Source organism: Dermacentor albipictus, unplaced genomic scaffold (genome assembly GCF_038994185.2).
Source record: "Dermacentor albipictus isolate Rhodes 1998 colony unplaced genomic scaffold, USDA_Dalb.pri_finalv2 scaffold_20, whole genome shotgun sequence".
Lineage (NCBI taxonomy): Eukaryota > Metazoa > Arthropoda > Arachnida > Ixodida > Ixodidae > Dermacentor > Dermacentor albipictus.
In genome coordinates this window covers 2,306,173-2,324,712 of record NW_027225574.1, presented here as the reverse complement: position 1 = coordinate 2,324,712, position 18,540 = coordinate 2,306,173, and the positions used below count along the sequence as shown (strand labels likewise).

Sequence of the window (18,540 nt, the reverse complement as noted above, 5' to 3'; positions counted from 1 at the left end):
CTATGTAGAAAAGTCAGTATCGCAGCCGCTACCAGCCGGGCCAGTAGCCCGCCAAAGTGCACGCGCGATGTCACTGTGTCGTATAGGAGCTGGTACATTGTTATATGGTGGTGGTACATTGTTATATAGTAGCATTACCAAACAGGTAATGCCACTATAGTGCTGCATTCAAATGAAAAATTGTGTTGGCCGCAGAGGCATAGTAAGCCTGGCGGGACTCTAGCATCGATGAGAAAAATGTCCGTCATTCGAAGGGGCAATGGGAGATGTTTTTGCCTGTGCCGTAATGAGATGACAACAATGAAAGTAGGCGCACAATAGCAGTGCTGTTCACTGAGATTGTGCCGCATTTCAACAAGTGTGATGCCGCACTGTCTGCGCATGCATGGGCGTGCAGATGGGAGCTTGCGCGCACCTGGAAGCTTACATGTGGTTCTGGGATATAGGGATGAACCTAGGAGCAGTAACGATGTAGAGTGAGCTCGGCATGTTCATATTGAACAAATGCAGTTATCATTTTGTAAATGCTGCCCACACTTTTTTGAACAGCTTACACTTGAGGCCGTTTTTTTTTTCTGGCTTCGGACATTCGGGGGTCGGTTTAGAATTGGGGCTGGTCTAGATTCGTATAAATACGGTACAAGTAACGTCCACCCAGTGACCCCAAATTGGACCTTGGAAATTGTATCCTTGGTTTTATTTTCAGGAAGCCAGGTTGCCATTTTGTTGCATTGCTAATTCATTCACATTACACCCAATATGGCTCGATTTTCGAGCCTTGGGCTCTGGTAATGCCTGGCGCAAAGTAACTTTCAGCCATGTGACTTTAACACAGTATCTGACTGAGGCTGGACTCCGCTAACCATCATGCTAGAAGGCGATTGAAATCATTACAAAGGGAAAGTAAACTTTCCAAAACCACCTGTAGAGTTTGAAGCATGTGTCCTGCTCTGCAGCTGCTAAATTGTCTCCAAGACGGAGATTTCACAATTTTCCAGTTGTTTACAGTTAAGAAAGGGGGGACGCAGCTTCCGCATTGCGAAAAATGGCCAAAAAAATCGATTTTTTGAAAATAGCATTTTCAGTTACTATAACCCTTTTTCTATCTGATACCCAAATATCATCACTGTAAACCATTTGGAAGTGCTCTAAAAAATTGGTTTTATCATCAAAGATAGCGAAAAATCTTGCGGCAATCAAGAAAGAACAGTGTTTTTCAAGCCACAATATCTCCAGAATGGCACGACCGACCACCGCCATCTTGGTCTCGTTGGAAACCGCATTTCCCCGTCTTCGAATTTGCCACTTCAGCTATCTCCTCCATACAGAAACAAGCGCACACAACGCAAATGATTGCAGGTCGTGCCGGAGTCTGCGATTGGCCGCGCCCGCCGCGCGACTCTAGCGCGGTTCGCCATTGGTCCTTGTCCGCTCGGCTCTTTGCACCACGCGAGTCTGGACGCCTCCACTCGCCGTAATCTTGACGTATCAAAACGGGCGCTACGCGGACATTGCAGTAGCATGGCCGATCCTTAGGCGACGCAGATTTTGCGGCCAAGATTCACGTGCGGAATCCTTGGACATGCGGCTAAGCCTTTCAATGCTCAGTGTTTCGGAATTCCTGACAAAGTACATCACTCACGTAATCCACGGGCACGTGGCTAAACATTTTATGCTTGGGGAGTCTCAGACTCAGCGATCATGCACATCACGCACGGACTTCTGGCACACTCACCTAAGCATTTTGTGTATCGCCACCTTAAACTGCGCGAATGCAAAAGTGCATCGAGTGTCGACTCTTCGAGCCCGCGGCTAGGAATTTCGCACGCCGGCACCTTGGACTGCGTGCGCAGCTAGGTACTTTGCGCGTCGGCACCTCGAACTGCGCGACTAAGCACATAGCGCGCCGGCACCTTGTACCTGTGGCTAGACATCGCGCCGCTATGGAGATATTGTGGCTTGAAAAACGCTGTTCTTCCTTGATTTCTGCGAGATTTTTCGCCAACCTATCGGATAAAACGAATTTTTTAGAGCACGTCTAAGTGGTTTACAGTGATGATATTTGGGCATCAGATAGAAAAAGGGTTATAGAAACTGAAACTGATTTTTCGGCAATTTTTTGCGAGAAAAAGGGGTAAAGAAACAAACTGATTTTTTGGCAATTTTACGCAATGCGAAAGCCACGTCCCCCCTTAAGGTTTGTTTACCCTTCTTGAATTTTGGTTTTCTGCATCCGTCTTTTGATTTTGAGTAATGTTTTGTAAGGACCCTAAGGACCTGTAAGGGCCCAAAAAGGTTTTAAACAAGCGTTTCAATGGGGACATCTGTCTGTGTCAACTAGTAAAAGCATTCCTTGTGTCCCACATCACTGCAGTAACCAATGTTGAGGCTTGTGTAGCATTTCTTTTGCTTGCCTTTCTTTGCATGAAGAAATATGGCACTGCAGCTATCTGAAGGATCAATCTACTGTTTACAGCTGTACTAAGGTGGCAATCCTGCATCATTGGACAAGTTGTCTGCTGTGAAACTGCACTTCCTGGTGCAGTTTTCAACGCTACATAATCAAGATTTTTCTTATTTCTGAACATAAAGATCTGAGAATAGTGATTGAGAATTGCCATGTCTCCCTGAATATTAAAGTGCAATGTCCTCTACTTTCAGGGCAAATATTTCATTCGAGATACAATATTTTTTGCCAGTTTGATTGGGGCTGAATCTTTTTATTGCCCATACTTCAGAATGGGCAGGAGCCAGCATAATAAGTGCACAGGAGGATTTTAAGTTTGGTGGCGTTTTCATTCTGGTGGTTCCTCAGAATGTGCGCCGTGGCTATGGTGGGGGAGGCCCTGGTGGACCCGGTGGTGGCGGCGGCGGCGGCGGTGGAGGCGGCGGCGGCGGTGAATATGGTGGGCCCCCTGGAGGTGGTCCTGGTGGAGGAGGCCCTGGTGGTGCTTCCCAGGAAGTTCTGGTGCCCAAGCAGGCAGTAGGCGTGGTGATTGGCAAGCAGGGGGACATGATCAAACGCATCCAGCAGGAGACTGGGGCCCGTGTCCAGTTTCAGCAGCCACAAGATGACAATGCTCCTGACCGCGTCTGTCTGCTCACTGGTGGTCCTGACCAAGTGCACCACGCTGCCTCGTTCATTGGCGAGCTCATCCAGAGTGTCCTGGTGAGTGGAGGGTGCGACTCTGAGAGATGGCTTATCTCTGGGGCGGTAATCGCTGTGTTGTGATATCGCAAGGCTTTGTAACAAGAAGCAAGGCACGTTGGTAGCCCAGTAATGACTTGAAAGATATGGTATTTGTGTAAATCGAGCTAGATCACACTACGGCTGTGGTTGACAATGTACATCATCTCGGCCAACATTCACATTGGAAAAATGCCTACAATGTATACGACCTCACCCCACATTGCTTCTGTAATCATGTGTGACTGATGCAAACACTTCGGAATGCACCATACATTCACACATGGTGGTCAAATTTAAGTGTTAGCTATATGTTGGTTTTGCACATTTTAAGTAACTTTTGTCTTGGATTTATGATCGTTGTGGCTAGACTAAGGTGTTCTGCATAAGTATAGTAGTACCTTGTTCATAATCGTTTAAAAGACAGACTTAAATGTGCTACCTGTGAAAACTTGCAATCTGAATTTAGTGAAAAATTTATCACTCAATCGCAGTTGACATTACAAAATGCAAAGCGTTGCACAAATTGTTGCAACACGAGCTGCCAACATGTGCCAAGCTTGTTGGGGCCCAGTATACATCTTGGTTTAGACTTCGAGCTTATGTTGACCCTCCTTTTTTGACCCAAGTCCTGTTTGACCCAAGTTTGACCCAAGTCAGCACCTTCCTTAGACGGGGGGCGTTGAGCTGCTGCACACAACCTATCGAACTACCTTATTTACTTGAACAATGATTCACGTTTTTGTTTAAAAAATTGACGCAAATTCAGGGGTGCAATTATTATGCGGGTTGAATTTCCCGCGATAACTCTTTTTTTTCATCCTGCGTTTGCTGCGGGATGACAACAGTGCGGGGCACCAAAACAAAAATGGCAGCCGGCGGAGCAAGCCGAATGCGATTTTTTCTTCTCGTGAGTACATTATGCGTATTGAAACAGATTCTTCCGTGTCAGTAATGAATGCGATGGTAATGAATACATTTTTATCTGCAAATTTGCAGCAGTAACGTAGCCACGACCACTTTGAGGGGACAAAAACAGAGATGGGCGCGCTCAGCTGCCAATTACAGAAACCCATGACGGGCACGCTGTGGAAACTGCAGCATTTGTCTTCCCTATTGTCTTAATGCGCCACACTTCCGCTATGGGTGGGCGAATATCTTAGCTGTGTTACAAGCGTCGGCATATGAATAGGGTACACTTTTAACGTGTCAGTGTAAACGTGGCTACCATCGTGGCCGCTCACGATTTGTTGCGTGCCCACGAGTGCAGACGAGAAGAATTGAAACACACCTTTTTTGTTGTTGCAAAAAAGGTGCGTTGCAAAAAAGCAAAAAAAGCTGCAAAAAGTTGCAAAAAGTTGCAGAAAAGCTGCAACCAAACTTGCCAAGGCAAGTTTGGTTGCAGCTTTTTTTCTTCATGGAAGTGTGGAAAGTGATCAAAGGAATAAAATGGGCCATCTGCTTAAGAATGTTCGGTGTGCGCAGACCGCTTGGTATGTCCTGAAGAGTCGTTTGCATAGCATTCGACAATTGGTAAGCGCGATCATCATTAGCTAGACTTGGTGCACAACATATCGCTGCCGCAAGTTTGGGGTGCGTTCATTACACGTGTGTGGTTCTTGCCTATGCTCTTTGGACAAAGGAATGACAACACAGTAGTGCAAACAATCTCGAGGGAATTTATTGCACCTTTTATAGCTCAGTGCCTGCTAGTGGTGTTGCTATCCCCAAAACATGCCGATGGGCGTGCAATAAGTGTAGGAAGTCCGACTCACCGCGACCGGATAGCGAGGAAATGTGTTCGCCCCATGCTGGATCTCAACGCCTGGTCGTTCGCATGTACGGTCACGCGCGAACGGTGGCACATTCAAAGGAGGCCACACGAGAATATCTCGCAGAAGCATGGATCGATGCATGCGTGGGACGTCCGCGGCGCTCGCCGACCCGCAGCCAAGGAGGAAGCGCTTTGTCCTTTCTGCGCCCAACTAACCCTGCCGGTAGGCGGTGTTAGCAGTGCAACACTCGTGCCATCTCTCGGACTGCGCCTCAAACAGACCGACTGCCGCGGGGCGGGCATCACGCAGGCCACGCAGCAAAGCCGGATTGCTGGAAATTGCTGGAGCTATGCAGGAAAATATCATATCAGTAGACGCGTGAGGCACACATCCCCCCAACCTTAAATCGCTACATATTCCGGCGAAGCATGTCACACAGTTTACCATCAATGCATGCTTCGCGAACAAGGTATTACATGCAACAGTGGCTGCGCCGAGGAAATGTCCGCATGCTGTCCATAGCATGCGAGCTGACATTGTCCCTGGTTACACCGCTGGCGTCCGCTGGTCACAGCAGCAGCTTTGCAGACTCGACGGCACGATTTTGGGCCAGGACTCCAGAAACGGTGACGCAGTAATCGGCACGAGCAAGCGTTGCTCACACCGACATGCACCCATGCGAGAGCCGCAGTAGCTGTCGGTGACTGCCGGCTCTTTCCTCCGCCGCAGAGGGTTGCGGGCTGGATACAGGCGGCCACAGCATCACCATCGCCCGGGGTGACTCAATCGTAGTTCGGGGCAGCAGCGCAAACGATGTGCAGGTGACAGCAAACCAGGGGTGACTCTGCTCACGCTGTGTACACTCAACGCACTTGGCAAACACTAAAGTAGCGCATGGGAGAGGAATTCTGCATGCGCATCCCCCATTTGGTCCGATGTTCAATTTGGCTTGCAAAAGATCGGGCGGCTACTCAGATGCTAAGTTCACGTGAACGAAGCTAGCTTACTTGTGTTGAAAGAGTAATCTCAATTCGTGCGAGGCTAACTAAAATGAGGGAAGCACGGTGCAACACCTCAACGCCACGGTCCATCAGGTTGTCCCTCCACGTGTGACAGGCAGCTTCGTAACGCCTTAGGCCTAAAGCGTCGCTGCCCTGACAACCGGCATCCAAAAACACCCAAAATGAGCTGCAAGACAGGCAGCCGCGAGGAGACGTCAGCTGTGTTAAGGGGGGACACGGCTCTTTGCGGCGAAAAAATCGCGAAAAAAATCGATTTTTTGAAAAAGAAATTTTTGATATCTACAGCTAATATTCCTTTAATTCACAAAGTTTCGAATCTCAGGGAAGAGTATTTCGTCCGCAATATCAATTTATAACATCACTGTGAGCTGAATTCCGCGCAAAAACGGCCCTTGTTATCGCGGCGCGTAGCTCTTTTTCTACGCGCGCGATCGCAGCCATCTTGGTCTCGTTGGAAAGAGAAGCCTTCCTTCTTTAATTTCCCGCCAAAAGTGACTCCGTCGGTACGCCAATGACGTTGAAATCCGGGGAGGAAAAAAAAAGCCCGAACGCGCGATCAGATTCGTTGACTAACGCACGTGACCAAAAACGCGTGCTGTGGTTGGCTGCGCGAGGTTCCCATCGTCTGCTCCACTGCGCAGGCGACGCGACTGCGCGTCTCGTAGGTTGGTTGGCGCATGCCCAACGATGTCCGATCCACCGGGAAAGTTCGCCACGAGGCACAAGTTCGGCAAAAAGAAGCAATCAGCTTATAACTTTCAAAAGCGCTCCATTCCTTCTGAAAGCATCGAGAGTAGCTCGCCGCCAACCGCAAATGATGCCGAAACCGCGGACGATGCCGAAGTAGGCCTAGCCAGCTCACAAATGAGTGAAATCGTTACGGACAGCGGCCGCGTTCGGCGTGACACTGCAATGTTGCAGCGTGCGGATTTGTTGCAGAGGGAGATGAATGGTCAAAAAAAACTTCGAGTTCTTGCGTCAACGTGAGCAAAAAGTGGGTGCTGGATTTGCTCACTCGCGCCGACGGCGTTGCAGCCGCGCCAGTCGACGCCGAGGCAGGCTTCGCTATCCCCAGTAGGACTTCGTGAACACACTGATGTCGTTTGTCAAGTGCAAAGTGTGCGGCGGCAGCGTCGCAGAAGGCAAAAGCGAACGGTAATCTGGCCTCGCCATAAAGATCGTTATCACGTGCGCGTGTTGCGGCGATATCGCGTCGGGGTGGAGCTCGACCCGCGTGAACGACAACCTTGCCGCGTGCGCGATGTAAGCCACCGGGAATCGGCGAACGGCGCTAAACGATGTTTTTGCCGCATTTAGGTGGCCGCGGTCAGAGCGACTACATTCCTGGTGGCTTTTAGCCACTTTCACTGCAAAATAATGCAAAATTTTTTCTGTACTTTTGATTAAAAATGCATGTAATCCTTTTTTTTCTCATTTTCTTAAAACACCGACTTTTCACTTGTACACTATGTAGGGTCAGATTTTGGAATTTATGCTTTAAAAATTTTCAATTCTGCTTTAGATCAGACAGTAGGGTAGCCACAATTCGAACGGTAAAGACTGAATTGCTATAAAATTACTAATATTTGATATATCAAAATAGGATTCTTACCATTAGGTTCCTTATGTTTTCTAGTACCCAGGCATGTGCCAATACGAATTTCGTGGCGCGTTTTCTTCCCCTATTGTTTCTGCAAATATGAACAATGAATTTTATTTATCTTCAGAACTAAATGGCCTATTGGAAAAATAATTACCGTATTTACTCGCATAATGATCGCACTCGCGTAATGATCGCACCCCTCAATTTTGTCGTCAAAATTCGTTTTTTTTTATTCCCCGCGTAATGATCGCACCCCGAACTTGCCGCAGCGATATGTCGTGTGCTAAGTCTAGCTAATAATGATCGCGCTTACCATCTGTCGAATGCTACGCAAACGACTCTTCCAAGACAAGCGGCCTGCACGCACCAAACATTCTTAAGTAGATGCCTCATTTCATTACTTTCATCACTTTCCGCACATATATGACAAAATGAGGTACAACCAAATTGCCTTTATTATGGGTTGGCTTGATAATGGTTGATGTCAACAAAAACAATAAAGGCGCATTTCGATTCTTTTCATCTGCTTTTGCACTCGTGAGCACGCAACAAATCGCGCGCGGCAATGATAGTAGCCACGTTTACTCTGATACGTTAAAAGTGTACCCTATTCATACGCCGACGCTTGTAACACAGCTAAGATATTCGCCCACCCTTAGCGGAAACGTGCCGTATTAGGATAGTAGTGAAGACAGATGTCGCAGTTTCCGCAGCACGTCACCCATGCATTTCTATGTCACTGGCAGCTAAGCGCGCCCACCTGTTTCTGTCCCCTCAAAGTGGACATGGCTACGTTACTGCTGCAAACTTGCCGATATTAATGATATTATTCATCACTGATACGGAAGAAACTGTTTCAATACACGTAATGTACTCACGAGAAGAAAAAAAATCGCGTTCGGCGCGCTCGGCTTGCTCTGCCGGCCGACATTTTTGTTTTGGTGTCCCGCACCCGCAATCTCGCATCCCGCAGCAAACGCGGGGCGAAAAAAAAAATTTTTTTTTTCGCGGTAAATTTAACCCGCGTAATGATTGCACCCCTGAATTTGAGTCAATTTTTCTGACAAAAAAAGTGCGATGTCCGCGTTTGCTCCGTGTCCGCGTTTGCTGCGGGATGCGAGATTGCGGGTGCGGGACGCCAAAACAAAAATGGCGGCTAGCGGAGCGAGCCGAACGCGTCGAACGCGATTTTTTTTTTCTTCTCGTGAGTACATTACGTGCATTGAAACAGTTTCTTCCGTATTAGTGATGAATAATATCGTTAATATCGGCAAGTTTGCGGCAATAACGTAGCCATGTCCACTTTGAGGGGACAGAAATAGGTGGGCGCGCTTAGCTGCCAGTGACAAACACATGACGGGCATGCTGCGGAAACTGCGGCATCTGTCTTCACTACTTTCCGCTAAGGGTGGGCGAATATCTTAGCTGTGTTACAAGCGTCGGCGTATGAATAGGGCACACTTTTAACGTATCAGAGTAAACGTGGCTACTATCATTGCCGCGCGCGATTTGTTGCGTGCTCACGAGTGCAAAAGCAGATGAAAAGAATCGAAATGCGCCTTTATTGTTTTTGTTGACATCAGCCATTATAAAGCCAACCCATAATAAAGGCAAGTTTGGTTGTACCTCATTTTGTCATGGAAGTGCGGAAAGTGATGAAAGTAATGAAATCAGCACAAGGACAAGGAACCCAGCACAAGGAACAGGCGGTGTAAATGGGTTATCGCAAATGCCTTTGTAACGAAATGTTAAGGCCTCCTTAACGATTTGCTTTAAAGGTCGTTCATTGCACTGATCACAACACAACTGGGAGAGAATTAGTCCATTATACAGGTCTTGTTGTAGAGGCGCTTGACTGTGTGTCTAACACACAGTGTAGGATTATGTGGTAGTGCGGCTCGGATGGTGTCTTTCTAGAAAGTATGCCAGCATAAACAGCCAGTGGCAGGGAAAGGCGATAGGGGCCACTCTTTTAAGGAGGGACGCGGCAATTGAAGTGGTCGATTTTCCAATTAATTTTTTTCGCAATCCTCGGACCTTCTTTTACCACGTGGTGAAATATTATAACAATATGCGCGGTAGAAATCGAGAAAAAAGCATTTTCCTAGAGCGCTGTTATCAAAAATTGCGAAAAAAATCGGGCCTCGGAAAGTGCCGTCGCACCGCGGATAGCTCGGCTATCTGATGACGCAGCGCCGCCATCTTGGCATCATCGTAAAGAGGAGAGATCGGAGCTCAAGATAGCCGCAGCGCCGTATTTCTCCCCTGAAAAATTACGCCAGCAAACGCGAGCGAAAAAGAGGTAAAAGCGGCATCGTGATTGGGCGCAGTATTCACGTGGGGAACATGGAGCGCTCCTATTGGCTGTTGTACATTCTAATTGCCCGCGAAACACTCGCGCGCATTGGCGCAGTAGCGCCTTGCGCGTTCCGTTCATTGTGTTTGCCCATCGTGGCAGCCAAACTACCCTAACGTGCGTGTTCCGTGATGAGCCCCAGAGGAGCCAAGTTCCGAACGGCCCACGCGTACGGAAAACGACGAAAGGCGTGGAATAGAAGGCGAAAACTGCCCGCCGAAGCGGATGCCGCTGCCCGCGTCGACTAGGTGCGACCGGCGCACGCGGGTGATCGGGAAAGCGCGTCTGCGTGCAGCGCTGACGACGCGACCGCGTGCCGTGACCGTGGGCTGTGTTGACGACGCGACCGGGTGCGATGGCGATAGCGCGACCGTGGGCTGTGGTGACGACGCGCCCGCGTGCGATGGTGAAGGCGCACCCGCGCGTGATCGTGACGGCAATGTGACATCGGCGACAGCAGACGTCGCGTCAAATATTCAGCTGCGGATTTCAGCTCCAGTTCTCACGAATGAAGAGATTGCGAAACGAGCGGTGACGAGAACGGATGTTTTGAATGCGCTGTCATCTAGCTCTGCAACAAAGAGGAAATTTGAGCTTTTGAAAGAATGAGAGTGTGCTGACGACGTGGTTCCCGAGTCATCTGCGGCGGGCTGCTAAAAAGGATGCACGACGTATCAAAAAGGCAACGAAGGCACATGAAACTGCTGTAAAGAAGGGAAAAATTATCTCAAAATGTAAAGGAAATGTGTCCTCACTGTCAAAGGACTACATTCCAGGTGGGTTTTAGGTGCCCAAAGTAAATATCTTTGTTTCCAGCAAATAAAACTTTGGGCCCTGTTTTCTCAGCTTTCACTTTTTGTGCAGTTGCTTTCAGTAATTCCAGTGCAATTTCAGAACGAATAAAGACAGAATCATTGTCTTTTCCACTTAGATCGTGAAACATTGATGAGTGAAATAAAGCTGTCCATTTTCATCTGCACCTCATGAAAAAATTTATAATAAGTTTTTTGCAAAGGTCGTTAGTAAGACAACATGCAGAGAAAAGTTTAAAAGAAGATTTTGTGCTTATTTCGGCATTTAAAAATTAAACCAATAGCTTTATTGCACATAATGGGCTTTTTTGAACATGCTGGTATGAAAATCTTGACAAACTTATGTGTAAATAATTAATTTGGTGCATGACCATTAGAGGATGTCAAGTGTTCTAACTCAGGAACTATAATAGATAGCTCAAAACTGATATCAGTTATGATATCAGCATAACAAATCATACCTACATGCCAAATTTCGTCAATTTATTCCCATAAATAAATTTAAAAAATTTTTTTATTGCCACGTCCCTTCTTAAGGCTCCGAAGGCGGCTGCGATAGACTTCAGCGCCAGCTGCACAGCGAGGAAAGACTACCGTAAAAACCGGAATATAGGTCGAACTTTTTTCCAAAAAAACCATTGCGAAAAGTCGACCCTCGACTTATATACCGAACATTGGCGGTAAAACTACGGAAGTCTTGCAACAATGGGCGAATGAAGTAAACAACCGCCATTGTTATCAGCAGCAGCGCGGCGTGGCGACATTGTGGCACCGGCACTTTACGTTTCCACTGTCGCAAAGTTATAATACTTAAAGGCTGCATTTTCATTGCATTGCATTTTGTTTCAAAATGAGCGGAAGCCGACGTCAATTCACCGTCGCCTTCAAGGAAAAGGCGATTGAGTATGCGGAAGCCCAGGGCAAACTGGCGGCACAGCGCAAACTTGGAGTATCCGAAAAGAGCATTTGGTAGTGGCGGAGGCAAAAGCAACGTATTACAACTTGTAGCAACCAAAAGAAAATGTCATTTCGTGGCCGGATCGCAGCGCACTGCAGAACTGTAAGGCAAGGTTGCGGAGTCCGTCCGAGAGCTGCGTGTAAGATCGCTGCCTGTTGTCGAGTGCATTCGTTTGAAAGCGGTAGACATCGCACGCGCCTATGGACTGGACAGCGAGAAGCACTCGTCATCAGACTCTGTTCAAACGTGTTGCTCTGATTCGGAGTAGCGCTTGTGTACTGTACACCCGACGAATTTTTAACAGTATCGCGCGACCGTTGACACGCGTGTTTGTCAGCACCTTATCACGGCACGGAGCGGCGAAATAGCGAATGCGTGTATCTTGCTTGTTTCGCTGCTCAGCGCCGTTAAGGCAGTGTTGACAAGCTTACGGGTCGATGGTCGCGCGATACCGCTAAAAACTTGGCCAGGTGCACATGCGAGCAGCATTTAAATAAATACTGTCACCATTGTGCAACCCGCTGAGTCTCATTTGTTTCTAGGTAAGGGTGTCATGTCTTTCGGTACTTTTGCCACTGAAAAAGATTTTTTTCATTTTTAGAATTCGTTAGTTGGGGGATCGACCTATATTCCGGTCTGACCTATAGTCCGGTTTTTACGGTATTTTTGCATTTTTCGTGTAGTTTTTGTCTGTAAAAACCAGGTCTTTGCTTAATGTGACGAAATCTAAGAAACACTTCTATACTTAGATCTAGTTGCATGTTCAGTCCAGTTGTTCAAAATAGTAATGTTGCTTATAACTCGCTGTGTAATTTAACCCCAAAATTTAGCACACTGATAGTGGTGTCCCGTCCCACAGTTTGTGGCCAATACTGGATGCAAAAGAGGGCAAAGGCCAGTGTGGTGGCATTTGTCGAGTGTGATGTGCAGCTCAATAATGACGGCAGAATCGTGGATTGTGTGAAGGATGAGCGTTGCCATTCTTGTTAATGCTTGCGGCATTACCTGCCGTGGTTGCTCAGTGGCTATGGTGTTGGGCTGCTTAGCACGAGGTTGCGGGATCGAATCCCGGCCACGGAAGCCGCATTTTGATGGGAGCGAAATGCGAAAACGCTCGTGTATATTGATTTAGGTGCACATTTAAAGAACCCCAGGTGGTCAAAATTTCCGGAGTCCTCCACTATGGCGTGCCTCATACAGTCGAACCCGGCTATATCGAACTCGCAAAAAAACGCCTATCAGTTCGATACAGAGCATAATTCGATATAAGCCTCCTAAATAATTGGATGTCATAAATGCACATACCATTTATAAAATCACTTTATTGATGAAACTAGCTTCGTTTCGCACGAAACAGTCCTGCATTTTCTTCTGCTTGGGCAATTTCGCTGCATGCGAGGCACGCACTTCCCCACATTGTCTAAGGAGTCGGAGCAGCTGAGGCCGCAACATTCCGCTTTCGCACAGAAGCACCGGACTAGTGCGAGCGCACTTCGGAGGATGTGGGCCAAAGATGGTCGTTGCTTTCCTCGTTGTGCCCATTTTCAGTTGTGCTCGGCGCGATGTCGGCAATGTAGTCTTCGTTTCCGGGCTCTACCGTGGTCGCGACACCATCATTTGCGCTCACTAACTCACGCACCGTTGATTCGTCAACAGCTTCCGGAAATTCTGACAGCTGGCTCCAAACCTCGGCAACAACGACAACGGCTTCGTCGCATTAATCAGAATTTACAGTCATCACCGAGCACGCGGAAGTCGGTACGGCTGAAGCTATATTTTGGATGAACCACTCGTACACGGCCGCGCATACGCGTCTGGCGCCACGGGCACTACGGGCACCGGGTCGCGAGTTAGGCCGCTTTAGCCCTAATTTCCCCCTTCAAGATCGTGCCGAGAGTGCACCTCGGAATCTTGTACGTTGCAGAGACATCCGACTTGTCACCGCATTCGACCCGGTTTATGATTTCGAGCTTCACGACGAAAGGCTAATTCTGACGCTTCATCACGGCAACACTGCGGGAGAAGGCGCACACAATGAATCAGATAAGCAGCGAGACAACTCGCACTTTCGCCAACTTGCATGACGAGGGCACAAGAGCCTCTGATTGGCTGTCTGGGCAAGCGCTGCAGGCGGGCGGGCCAGGATCATTTTTTGTAGGGAGGTGTCGGCGGCTCCGAGGTAGCGCGGTCGCATAGGGGGAGCGGTTGGATGGAGCCGCGCCGCCGGGTTTTCCCTTCACCGCGAGGGAAAGCCAACTTCCGGGGGCACTTTCCGCCGCTTGACGTTCGATATATCGGGAGTCGCTATTAGTTTTGTTCGATGTATGCATAATTTTTGCTATATATACTCATTGTAACTATACCGTGTCCATAAATTGCTTGATATAAGGAATAATTCGATGTAAACGGGTTCGATATAGTCGGGTTCGACTGTAATCAGAAAGTGGTTTTGGCACGTGAAACCCCATAATTTAATGCTCGTGGTATTTCAGGTTTTGGCCACAAACTCACATTAAGTATACAATTTTTACGCAAATATTTTGATCACATATCTTAATCACACTAACAGCGACAGCTAAAATCCAGCAGTGGTTCGATGTGCACTTCGCATAACTGTGCCTGCACAACCACTGAATGTTGACCGTTGCTTCCAGATCTTTTCACTTTTGTAATTGGTTATGGTGCACATTTTGAAGGGACCTATGTGATGTTTTGGAAGGTGCACGCACGAGAGCTTAAAGAGCACAGCTTGTGCACAATGCAGAGCAGGGTGTGGTCAAATTTTGTCGAAAGGCATGAGGTCTGGTGTGGTTATCAGTGGGCCGGGTAAATTTTTGGACGGCTACACAGTTTAACGCCTTTATAACGATGTGCTTGGGGCCTCCAAAATGTTTTTTTATACAGTTTACTTAGTTGTAAAGTCATGCACCGTTCACAATAGAACCAGGGTGCAATTATTCCTTTGTTATACAGGCCATTTCATTGTAGCGGTGTCTGTTGCAGTGGTTCTCGACTGTAATCAGTGTGTGTGATGTGCTGGAGCTTTGCCTTGTGTTGCTGTGTGCTACTGCATGTGTAGCGAGTAGCTTCCAAAATTCTGTTGTACAGTGGAATCTCGATGATACGAATCTCACGGGGTCACGAAAAATATTCGTATCAGCCGAAATTCGTATCATCGAAACAATTAAAACTAGCTAAATCAAAGAGTCAGTGGTGAACTCACTCAGACACACGTACGTAAAAAGGATTTATTTCTTGTAGAACATTCTCAAATGTCCTCTGCCTCTTATTCTTTGTCAGGTCAATTAGCAGGCTTTGTTCATATCCATAAAAACGCGCGCACGTGTCGTCGCTGATTTCGTTCGCGCACGCCTCAGAACTTAGCGCGCATGCAGCGTTTCAGCCGCCGGTGGTGGGTCCTTCGCCGTCGCCCACGTCTAACACAAAGAACGCGGCCCGAAGCACAGCAGCCACTCCGTCCAATGGCACGCGGAAAATGAAGAAAAGCACAAAAGCAACACAAGTGCCACCGCTTCAAACTCTTCGCGCCCAGTCGCGGCCTCCGCGCTGTCCGGCGCCGCATCCGCGCCTCCGCAACAAAAGAGAGAGGGACAAATCGCGTAACTGCGCGCTGTTCTCTTTCACTGCCATCGGTGGGGCTCATGCTCGCGGTCGCGTCCATCCGTGTGCTGGAATCGTGCCAACTGTGGTCTCTCCTCCGCGCAGCGGCGCAACCTCCTCCCCTCCTTAGCAACCGGCGCGCCGGTCAGGGGCGCAGCTGCGCATAGCAACCGTGACGTCACACAGTAGCGGTAGAACGGGCGCGCGCGCGTCGGCGGTGGCACCGCCGCTCCTTCGCCAGCCGTTTCGTTGCAGTCGAGTGAGAGGCCCGTGTTGCGCGCCATGCGGTTCGGGGAAGCGCCAGCGGACGCCGGATTCCCCCGACACCAAACGCTAGAAGAACAAGGAGCGAATGCGCATGCCACGAATGAACATGTCACCAGATGCGAAAGCAAGGGAGGCAGAAAAGAAACGCCAACAGCGACTGATTAGATCGCCGGGTACCAAAGGCAGGGAAGCAGAACGAAAGCGGCTGCAGCGACAGGCGATATCGCCGAACACCAAAGCGAATGAATTGGAGCGCGGACGGCAGCACCGTCTGGCTTTCGCCAAGCACACTTTCAAATTTCCAATGTCTTCGGTAATTTTCGTATCAACCGACGCGGGTCGGAAATTGATTCGTAACAACCATTCTCTAACACGTTGCGAAGTAATGGGGCTCGGTCGGGACCACAGAAAAATTCGTATCATCCAGAAATTCGTATCAGCCGTGATCGTATCATCGAGATTCCACTGTACGTAGCAGTGTGAGGGCGATGTCGACCAGAGAGAAGCGTACTGTAATTGTAGGGGGCTGCAGCGCGGTGCAAATACGGTGGTGGCGCCTTCCTCTAATTGTGTCCCTCTGCCTCTGTGTGTGTGTTGTTCGTTTCTGTCCGCCACAGAACCGCAGCGGATTCGCTCCGCACAGACAATTTGGATTTCCGCCACCTTTCGTGAGTCGAGCCTTTCGTCGTGGGCATTCTATTTTTCTCTCTCAATGGAGGCCTGTTCTTGGGTGAGGGCAGAGCGCTTGGTGAAGGGTGCACTTTTGTTAAGTACTGAAAGTTGCCTCCGTTTTTGGAACCTCAAAGGCTGTGGCAGCTTCATGAAGAATTTAGGAGGCACCATTGTAAAAGAAAGTGAAGCACCAACTTGCATAACCCTGGCCACTAGTGTTGGCTGCTAGGCAAGTTCAAGCGAGACCCTGCCGTATTTGCACTGCTGCTGTGCAGCAAGTTTTTCTAAACCTGCTACTGGTCCCCAAAGTCAAAAATATTTTTAATAAATTAGGGTGTACTTGTTATAGTACCCTTTATTATTGGTTTTTTATTGTTTACTTAACCAACAATTCTTGTAGCACCTCTAGACAGTACGCTTCCCCTAATACTGTAGCAGTCGAATGGATTATGGTATGTTAGCTGTTAGGCATGCCGTGTAAGGGTGCTTGATTTTTGCATTGGACAGTACCTTCATTTGGCCTTGTTTGAATGCATGCCTTTGCATGGTGGTCTTAGTTTGCCTGTGGGCAGTTCATAATTCTGGTAGAAGAGGGGCAGTGGGGGAGGGCTTTTGAGTGGCTGGTGTTGTTTGCTTTGCTTTGGCATGCATTGTGTGTACATTGGCTGTCAGGTGCACGAGTTTTCCACTCGTTTTTACCAGCTTTTTTTTGTTCTCTTTGCAAGCACTTGTCACATGGACCTGATGCTGGCATGTGATGCACAGTGCTTAAGTTTCTAACTGGTGTCTGTTCAGTAGTATAAATTTGCTTGCAGTGTGTTGGATCATTATAGTGGTCATTTGAAGGCAGCACCAGTGTTTGTTTATTCGGACATGGTACGCTTGACTAACACCTCATTCTGGCAGATTGTCTATTGCTGTGTGAAAATGGGTGGCCTTGGTAACATATGTGGTTCTTTGTTATGCTAATTCTCTGTGAATGTTATTGTCAACTTCCATTACTTCTGCTCATATGGTATGTCTTGCACTACAGTGCCCGCTTGGTGTTGTCTTTGTTAGTTATGCAACACTTTTTTTCTCTTATTTCTTATTAATAATAGGAAAGTTGATTTGGAAAGTTATTGATGTAGGCAGCATAGTGAAAGCAAAATCGGTGCCCTTCGTATGACCATTTCTAATTAACCACCTTGCAATATTATCTAGTGTAAATTAACTCGTGCTCATAAAAATTTAGAGTTAGTCTTGGAATAGTGTGAGGACTTTTTCTGCTTTAGTCTGTATCACAACTACAACATTCAGTGAATGGAAGTTGACTATCTGGCAGTGCAGCATAACTTGTAACGCCTTGCATGTACAATATGTTCACATGCTAAAGCCACAGCATTTGTTAACACAATTCTGTGCACTGTCATTGCCGTTTCAGAACACTAGTCTCACTGATGCATATATGTGCATATATGGTGTCAGTGTTTGTTGGCTTCTTATATGATGCATATATAGTTTTTCGTAAGGTCATAGATATGGTTGTTTAGGTTTGACACTGTTGTAATGGCTGCCAAGATGCTGTGGACCATGTATGAAGTCCTAGACTTGAATAGTGCCATCCGAAAAGGGCCCTTTGTGAACAGCTATTTTGCTCTGCGGAACGTAATTCAATATTTTTTTAATTTTTTATTTAACAATACTGTTGGCCGAAGGCCGTTACAGGGTGGTTTCAAGACAAACAATACAAGATAGCAGCACTGCCGCTGTGTAGAACAGACAAAATAGACAATATTCATAGTTCTGCTGTTGTATCAAGCTGTTGCACACAAACAAGTTACAGAATTCATAGTGACTTTGCATTTTCCTAGTGCTACATAAGCACTGAGTGGCAAACTGGGTCATAGTTATAATTTGGTAGAGTGTGGACAGGCTTTCTTTCGATTACATGGTGGCAATTGTACACCATTTCCATTGTGGGAATTCATTTGGTCTTTGCAAGGCAAAGAAGTTCAAATTCATTAGTATGTTCATGCACCATGAATCCAAATGTATCTGTTGTTAGAATGTAGGCAAGCTATTGTATATTTTTAAAGCTGGTGTTTTAATTAGCTTATGTGTGCTCTCTGCTCGGTAAGTGGTCGTGTTTCCCACAGTCGATGGGTGCCCAGTGTGTGTGCACAATGGGTTAACTTAATTGGTAAATTAAATGGCAAAGCAATTATGCTAGAGTATGACATGAATTGTGTTCTCCCCATGTGCCAAGGCATAGAATGTAGTGTACA

General features: G+C 47.5%; 1 protein-coding gene across 4 annotated transcripts in view; it reads left to right on the top strand.

Moving 5' to 3' along the window:
* LOC139052227 (far upstream element-binding protein 1-like) overlaps positions 1-18,540 on the top strand; it is a 113,787-nt gene that overhangs the window by 30,240 nt on the left and 65,007 nt on the right. For 3 of the 4 annotated variants that reach the window (XM_070529325.1, XM_070529326.1, XM_070529324.1), the window contains exons 10-11: positions 2,816-3,169; positions 16,219-16,269. In XM_070529325.1, the coding sequence (XP_070385426.1) occupies positions 2,816-3,169; positions 16,219-16,269 (405 nt within the window). The remainder of the gene's footprint in view (positions 1-2,815; positions 3,170-16,218; positions 16,270-18,540) is intronic. The other variant, XM_070529327.1, reaches the window with a different exon arrangement.